Below are 9,091 nucleotides of genomic sequence, written 5' to 3' on the forward strand. Positions count from 1 at the left end.
TGTCTACTACGGCGCGGGGCCGCACGTGAAGGAATGCGCGCTCTCCCCTCCTTCTCTATGACGCGCAGAGCGGAACCGGAGGAACGAGCTCTCTGTGAGAGAGGGAAGGCGAGAAGTTGATCCGGTTAAAGGGGGGAAATGTTGTAGTGAGAAGAGGCGTGCCAATAATCAGGGAGGTGTTTTTGATGCGGGCGCGCGTCTCGGAGAACACATGGGAACGCAGCGGTTTAATTACGCAGCGTCACGCGGAGCTCCCTGAGGTGCTGCGGCTGCTGGTGTTTGCTCTGCCTGTCCTCTTCTGAGCGAGCTAGGAGGCTGAACTTTGTGCGGGACGAAGTTAAAGTTCGGGGGAATACAGGAGCCGTACAGACGGTGTTTCCCACCAGGATGCAGGGACTGAGCTCCCGGGCTCACGCCTTTTCGGTGGAGGCGCTGGTCGGGAAGCCCTGCAAGAGGATTAAAGTGTCGGAGGAGCACGAGCCGAGCAGCGCTGACACCAGCGGCGATAGGAGCATCTTTCCCGGTGAGGACACTTTTGCTTAACCGCCGAGAGCACCCTGCTGCTTTTTATTTGAAGGACTTTTACGCACAATTTTTGAAGAAAAAACAGAAAACGCACAACTTTCTAGTTGCAAGGTTCAGTTGATTTTTCATCTTTAGGCCACATTTAAAGTTCTCAAAAATTAAAATTCTCATGATTTAGAATATATTCAATCAGTTAAAACTCAAGAGTTATCACGTGAACTTGCTTTTGAGGAATAGGGCTAAAATTAGCTCGCTCTAGGAACTTTAACATTCATGAAGTAAAATAAGATTTATAATATTACCAATTTTTAAAATTTCCCCAAATTAAAAGAGTTTCCAAAGTTCTGGCTTTCCATTAAATATTTAAAAAAAAATAGACACATTTCTGTGTTTTTTCTCATTTCTCTTTTTTCACTCCTTTTCCCACTTTTCAGACCAGAATAAATATCCCATCAACCAGCTACAGAAAGCATGTCCGACACCGAGGAGGGGAGAGGACCCCTCAGCCTGTGACCCGCAGGGACAGACTGACAGATCACAGACTGAAGACTCTGACCCGAGCAGCGAGGAGAAGAAGCCGACGGAGAGCGACTGTCGGCCGGACAGAGAGGTCCGAGTAGAGCTGCAGGGCTCCGAGCTGTGGAGGAGATTCTACGAGATCGGCACCGAGATGATCATCACTAAAGCCGGAAGGTAAAACATCTGCGCAAGAAAGACTAAATTCAAAGAAGTTCGTGTGAAGTCTTAGCCCCGCACAAGCCGTCTTCCTGCTGATTTTACCAACTTTAACCAGCTTTTTTATTTAAAACGTTTAAACTCCAACTGTATTTGCCTCCACGTTAACAAGCAAAGAGCTACAGCCGTTTTTCTGTAGATCACCAGATACAGTGCAGTCTGGCCGTTATGTTTTTAGTGCCACAGTTTGAGATTTCAGTTAAAACGACAGTTTAATCAGATACTTTATCTTAGTGCAATTTAAACCCGTCGGTTTAGTTTTCAGTCCGGGCCTCTGAAGGGGATTACCCCCGCAAATAAATTTAAAAAAGACTTGTCTACATTTGTAATGATAACTGAAGGTGTGCTTCCTCATTAAAGCGTCTGTTGCAAATGAAATCCAATGTGGAGCGGGCTTATCAGGCTATGATAATTATATTAACTGTTCTGTGGTCACAGGTGCGGCTTTATCGAGGATTTTAAAACGCTCTATCATGATACAACCAATCGGAGGCGAGCAGAAGAACAACAGTGTACAATAAGATCACTCCCTAAACTAACGAGGCAGCTATCATTAAACAAATTATGAGGTTCAGAACAAAAACTGAAAGTGGCTTTTCATCACGTGGAAATATGTCACTTACTTTTGCTTTTGTGAATTAACTCATATTCATGAACTAAACCGTTTTCTAAATCATTCTTAGCTTGTATTTTACCCATATTTGCCGATCTGTAAGATCTCTTTTATGTGACGCATCGTTTGCACAGAAAAAACTTGTTGTTGGGAGTGTAATTAAGCTTCTATGTCAGGTTCGCAGAAAACGGGTTCTTGCTCAGATAAATGAGTTATTGGAACATGACTGCGCGCGGAAATCTAAGTTCCGTTTACTCAATCACCGACAACACGCGCTGTAAATCTCGGACAGTGACGACGCCCTCAGGGCCCCTGGAGGTCCCTGAACTTTCCTGTGAACCTGGCCGGCAGAAGCAGAAGCGTCTCGGCCTCTTCTTGTCTCTAAGGCGTCGCTATAAACTGAAATCCGTGATGGCCAAATACGCATTTAACAGTTTTATTAAGCAGCTTTCATTAAAGAGATCAAACACGACTTCTCTCTTGTTATTTTTCCTCTCCTCTCATCAGGAGAATGTTTCCTTCTGTGCGCGTCAAGGTGCGCAATCTGGACCCTTGCCAGCAGTATTATATCGCGATGGACGTCATGCCCGTGGACTCCAAACGTTACAGGTGAGCGCCGATTTTTTTTTTCTTCTTGTTGTTTTTTCCTTTTACTTACACGCGCTTTCCTCCACGCAGGTATGTGTACCACAGCTCGCAGTGGATGGTGGCTGGAAACACGGATCACTCCTGCATCTCGCCGCGGCTCTACGTGCACCCGGACTCCCCGTGCGCAGGAGAGACGTGGATGCGTCAGGTCATCAGCTTTGACCGAGTCAAGCTCACCAACAACGAGATGGACGATAAGGGACATGTAGGTAACCCACACGCTGCCTCCTGTTGCTCTTCTTGCTTTGGATAAGGATCAGATGCACTGAGATTAAAAGGGAGTTCGTTTTTAAAGCGTATGTGCTGAAGATCATTCTTTAATTTTTGTGTATTAGATCATGATATTAACAAATCTTTTTAATCATTTTTATGTGTTTCTGCGTGTTGCTTTTGCTTTTCTGACTGCGTTGAGAGTTTCAGTCCTTAAACTGCTCTCCTACACATTTGTAACATCGAGGGGAAACCTGGATGTCTTAGAGGGAGGAAGGAAGCGGAAATACTTCTCAGCTCCAAAGTTTACCGCGAAAGATTTAGCAATCTGCAAATGTTGTGACCAGGGAGGCATCTGGAGGCTTTTCGACTCGATCCTGCTGTTTATACGTCCACGCTGGAACTTGTGTGTTTATGAAATTAATTTCATGTTTAAAAAAAAAAAGAAAGAAAAGAAAAAAGACAAAAATAACTTTCTCGAAATCCACATCTCTCGTGGTCAGTGTAAAATCTCAAATGGACATTTTACGCATTTTTAATTAACTTTATTGTCTTCACTTTTTGTTTCTTAACATATTGCTGTTTGTCAGTAAGTGCTGAGTTTATTTTAGAAAGCGTTTCCCTCCACTGTGAAACCTCATATATCACATTACCGTTTTTTTATTGGGCTTTTCTCCTGTGAAAAGAAATAGTCTAGATCAGAGGTGTCAAACATAAGGCCTGGGGGGCAGAATCAGCCCGCTGAAGACTCTAAGCCGGCCCATTGGGCAGCTATAGAAAATGGGAAGGAGTGGATAGAGTTTAAATTTCTATCTTTAATTTCATAAATTTTACAGCTTTTCCTATTAATAAAATCTCTCCACCTCCATCGCCTTTCATCATACAACATCACAGTAATTTACTAACAGATAAAGAGCTAAATTTACAGGAAAGTTACTGTTTCAAATATTAAATATCAAATAATATGAAAATTTTAATGAGTCCACAATAATTTAAAAAACAAAAACGTTTGTAATTACAGGATAGTCTGTTTATATTAAACTGTATTAAGAAGAGCTTTAGGCTTTATAATTACAGAACAGTGAACTATTATATATGATTTTACACATTTATCATGTTGTTTCACCGACCCGGCCCATTTCAGATCACTTAACATCAAAGTGGACTGCATGTGGCCCACGACGCAAAATGAGTTTAACACAGCTGCTCCAGATGTTAGGACCACAAATTTTTACAGTTGTGCTGTTACATTGTTTATTTGTTTTGACTCTTTTCAGTGTTTTTAATCTACTTTCCCAAATATATATTAAAAAAATGATAATATTAATATTCCACCTCAAAAAATTGTGCTATAAAACCCCCAAACAACCTTCTAGGAGACCAGTTTTACTCCATGACAAAATATGAGGAAAAAAATAATTGTTTCATATATTTTGTTTTGTTCACAAAGAGGTCACATGTAACCCATAGTGTATTACTAATAATTTGTCAGACCTTTGTTAGTAATATGACATATTTAACCATATTTGATGTTTTATTAGGTTTATTTGATGAAAGGCACATTTGTGCTAAATACTTTTATAAAACGTAGAGCTCTTCATAATTGTATTTTAAAGACTTGGATATTTCCTTTCATTATCCTGTTAATCATGTAACCTACTGTCGTGCACCAGAAGAAGATTTATATCTAAAACAGCCTGAAATCCACTTTTTTAATTTCCTTTTTTTAAGAATGAAATTTATTTTAAAATCTGTTTTACATTTTAAAAAAAAACTACAAAGTACAGCAAAATTTAGTTTTTGCCAGAATTTTCTTTATTTTTTTGGATTGTTAGCACAAAAAATGGAAATGACAGATTTACAAAATTGCATTCTTTTATTTTAAAGTTTTTTTTTTTATAAAAAACAAAAAAGAACATGCAGCTGTAATACTTGATATGTCCGTTTCTGATCTGAAAGATGATTCCAAATTGATGTCCACCTTAAAAAATAAATAAATAAAAAGCCTTTCATTCTTCGTCTCATGATGCAGATCATTCTTCAGTCGATGCATAAATACAAGCCACGTGTGCACATCATCAAACACAACCCTCGCATGGACTTGTCTCAGATCCAGTCGCTGCCTGCTGACGGAGTGCACAGCTTCTCCTTCCCAGAAACAGAGTTCACCACAGTCACAGCCTACCAGAACCAGCAGGTAACACTCAGCAGCAGTGCTGAAATACTTCTCAATACTTCTCACAAACAGAAGGTTTGAGCTCAGAAACTAAGCGCACTAATGTTGGATTGTTTCTTTAATAAACATCTGACTTTTTCATGAATTGGAACATTAACAAAATGAAGTGATGTTTAATAAAGAAAAATCAGTCAGTGACTCTGTGTTACTACTGTTTGCCAGATTTGATCAAAAAACAGATGTTTAGCCTTTTCTTCCTTGGCACGGTTGTTATGATGATGTTCCAGTGAACAGCTCAGGCTGCTTGACCTCATAAAATGTCCACATTGTGAAGCCAGTGAGGCCCGGTTCCATGTGCTCGCAGCCAAATCATAAATTTGCAGTGTTCTGATTTTCTGCTGGTCCAATTGCTCAGAGAGGGTGTGTGTGTGTTCCCGTCGAGGGGACCTGACCCTGCTGTTGGCTACCATTCCTCCAGTAACAGAGCCCTCCGCAGGGACTGCCAGCTCTTTTCATCAGGGCTCATTTTACTATCAGTGAACGTGTTATTACAGAAACGCAGTAACGAGCTGTGACTGCGCCGACTGCCGCCGTCCACGGCCTATTAAAGCACAGGATAAAACCGAACGACCCTGAACCCCTTCTGCAAGAACCCCTGTTTGACATGGCTGATCGCCTTGGGTGCTGCTGGGAGATGCAGTCCCGCGGGGGTGCTCTGCCACTCTACTCTATTGTAAAAGCTGAGCTCATTGTTAGCTTAAGCACGTCAACCGTTGACAAATCCACTCTAACCCGTGTCTGTTCCTCTCCTCTGGGCCAGATTACAAAACTGAAGATCGACAGGAACCCCTTCGCCAAAGGCTTCCGAGATCCAGGAAGGAATAGGTATAGCAAACTCTCACTGAACGCTGAACATAAACACTTTTTATTTAGCTGAAAGTGCTCCACTAAAGGACCCAAGAGGGATTTAAAGTTCAACCACTGAAATCTGAAGCCACATAAAACCTTCAAATAAAGCTGAGCTGAGTAGTGCAGAATTTCACACCTCTCAGTACCAAAATTTAAATACCTGGAATAACGTTTTTCATTGCTTTTACAGTATGTATAAATATGTGTGTGTGTGTGTGTGTGTGTGTGTGTGTGTGTGTGTGTGTGTGTGTGTGTGTGTGTGTGTGTGTGTGTGTGCAGGGGAGTGTTGGATGGCCTGCTCGAGTCATATCCCTGGAGAGGCCCTTTCAGCCTGGACTTCAAGCCTTTCACCATACAGCTCCAAGGTAAAGTGCTCCAGCTCTATTTACTTCTGAGATTTGACTTTTTTACCGTGTTGATTCAGTGTCTTATTTTTTTCCTGTCCTGTCCGTTGACAGGGAGCTCAGGGTCGCCCACCAGCAGTGTGAAGAGCCTCCTTCCCGTCTCTTCATCTTCATCCCTTCACCCGCTGTCCTGCCAGGACGCCGCTGTCCACGCTTTCACTCTCCCCCTCTACAGCAAGACCTCCACCACCTCACCCAGCATTTCCCCTCTGCCCAGCAGAGCCTTCTCCTCCCTGGGAGCAGACAGACTGAGAGGCTTCTCCCCTCTGCCTCCTCTCACAGACCTCCCGCTGTTCTCTGCGCTGCAGGGGAAGAAACCGCCCCACTGCAGGGACCCGTGTCCTCACGAGTCCCCGGGGTCTCCTTGCCTACTCCCCTTACACTGCCCTCTCAGCCCTCAGAGCTCTCCTCTCCCCCCACATCTCTCAGACACTGTAAGCCCGTATTGCCTCTACCGCTACAGCTTCCCTCTGAACCCCCAGCTTGCAGCCATTTCCCGGCACCCCAAACTAGCCGAAGACACTACAGACTGTCTGCTGCGCCAGCCTCCCTGGCTCCCGACCACCAACCACTGCCTCTGACGGCTGGACGGCACTTGCGGGCTCCGGCCCATTGAGCATAACAATCCCAAAACTGAACACACAAAACAGAAAGGGCTGATCCTCCTTGATCCGACTGAGAGGAGAAATGTGGCTGTGGGGACTTCTTTGTATTTATAAACTCTTTTACACAAACGTGTTGGAGTTACCAGCACAAACAAGCGATCCCGAGGCAGATTGCGAGCAGCTCCTTTTCATTCTGCAATCTCGTCTAGAGCCAGAGAAGCCAAAAACGGAGTAAACAGAAACATTCCTGTTCAGGCAGGATGCAGATTTTTATTCGGGACAGATTGCTTTTGACAGTTCAGTCCACAGTTTTACTGCATCAAGGGCTGTAACAGTGTTACCAAAGAGCATCAGCAATGAGGTATGTAACAGAACTATTATAATGAACGTGTTTGTTAAACTGACCATAAGTGCCCATTAAAGTTTTTTCGTGCTTTTTGTTGAGCTCCACAACTTCCAAATGGTCTTTTTATACACTTTCAAACACGGCAGTGCACACATAGCACACGCATAATGACAGTTCTGCTTGAACATAAATGCCAAATGTATTTCAGAGTAAAGCACACATGCAGTATTGAGCAACAGGAAGCGAGTTTGAAGGAGACATGATGAAAGGGTGCACATTATGTTCCAATTATCTGCCGCTGTCCATTTAAAGTGAACAAAAGCATGTTTTGTGTTTTTGAATCTCTGCGTCAGGCCTGGCCACCCCTGACTAATAACATGAGCTCATCAGGTTTCTGTGTGATTTTTAGGGGAAGAACCACAGCTGCCAGAATCCAAGCAGCCAGTTTCCATTCCTGCATTTTATTACCAATAATAAGGCTAATCAGAGATGCATGGAGGTGAAATGGTTATTCAGTAGAGCCCTTTATTCGGAACAAGAGCTTTGCTCCCTGAAACAGTTTAAATCAGCTCTTTTCTTGATTGTTGTGTTGTTCAGAGTCAAATGAAAAGCTATCACTACCGTTGGCCAACACAACACAGTTGTTTTGGGGTTTTTTTTGCGTTCATACCAAATGGGGCACACCCGTTCAGCCACTGATGTGATAATTCCTGCCTTCAGCTCAGTCAGAAACCAGCACCCGTTCATCCCTGTCTCTCTCCTCCCTCTCAGCAGAGCTAGGAACAGCAGTTTAGGAAAAGTGGGGAGGGAGGGAGAGGGAAATGGCCTGTTTCCCGACAAACGGTCATAACCAAACAGCAATTTACTTGTCACAGCCGAGCATGGCGGTGAGCTAATGTGAGCTGGACGTGGAAATAGCAGGAAGAAGTTAATTGAGGATCTCGGTAAGGGGATGGCCCGTGTTTTGGTGAATGGTCAGGTGCGCCGCTATCAAACAGCCTGCTCTTTGTCTGCAGACCGACATAATCTGGACAGGTTATTTGATACTGTCTGTCATTTCCATTTGGCCTGCATAGGACAATCATTTTAAACTCCCTTCTAATTCCTGATCTTTCAATTAGACAAATTGCTTTCATACCAGGAGGGCTGAACATTGCACCTGTCACTCTTCAGTGAAGCAGGCACACGCTTGTGGTAGATATTAGAAGGAAACATGAGCATGTGGGCCTAAATATGAGTGTGCTAAATTGAAAAAGATAAACAAGAGGTTTGACGCATTCATAGAGTCTGAAATAGCTAAAACTGTGTTTGATAAAATTCAGTTAAATTCAGTGTTGCTTACATAGCACCAAATCATAACAACAGTCGCCTCAATGGGCTTTATATTGTAAGGTAAAGACCCTACAATAATAGAGAGAAACCCCAACAATTAAACAACCCCCTATGCTGTGAGCACTTGGTGACAGTGGGAAGAAAAAACTCCCTTTTAACAGGAAGAAACCTCTGGCAAAACCAGGCTCAAACTGGGGGCAGCCATCTACCATGACTGCACACTGTGAATTAATACATGAAGGAGCACATTTACACTGTAGGCTTATACTTGTTGGTTTCAGCATATAGCAGTGTTCATAGTATCATGTCCTACTATGTAAAGTCCACGATGAATGGTGTACCTGTAATGGTCAAAAAGCTGAACAGCTGTACCTCATCAATGTCCATCAAACAATTTTTCTGCCAATAGAAGGAGAAATATGCCACTAGTCTATGTTCCACCTAGAAAAGGTGGATTTCAGAACTCGTTACAGCAGTAAAGTCAGAAAAGCAAGAAAAAACAGGATTTGTTTCGCTTCTCAGGAGGTAGAGCCAGTCATATGTCACTAGCAAAGCAGTGCAATACTTGTTTTCTTATGGTTAAAAACA

The 9,091-nt window shown here is 43.0% G+C and overlaps 1 protein-coding gene across 1 annotated transcript; it reads left to right on the top strand.

Moving 5' to 3' along the window:
• The first annotated feature begins 465 nt into the window (after positions 1-465).
• Positions 466-7,265, top strand: tbx22 (T-box transcription factor 22). Its single transcript, XM_005719935.2, has 8 exons — positions 466-523; positions 960-1,218; positions 2,381-2,482; positions 2,552-2,726; positions 4,764-4,928; positions 5,728-5,792; positions 6,096-6,181; positions 6,275-7,265. The coding sequence occupies exons 2-8, from the start codon at positions 1,196-1,198 to the stop codon at positions 6,799-6,801; spliced, it is 1,143 nt and encodes a 380-aa protein (XP_005719992.2). The 5' UTR covers positions 466-523; positions 960-1,195; the 3' UTR covers positions 6,802-7,265.
• The last annotated feature ends 1,826 nt before the right edge of the window (positions 7,266-9,091 follow it).

This window comes from Pundamilia nyererei, unplaced genomic scaffold, assembly GCF_000239375.1.
Source record: "Pundamilia nyererei isolate P.nyererei 1_Seehausen unplaced genomic scaffold, PunNye1.0 scaffold00001, whole genome shotgun sequence".
Lineage (NCBI taxonomy): Eukaryota > Metazoa > Chordata > Actinopteri > Cichliformes > Cichlidae > Pundamilia > Pundamilia nyererei.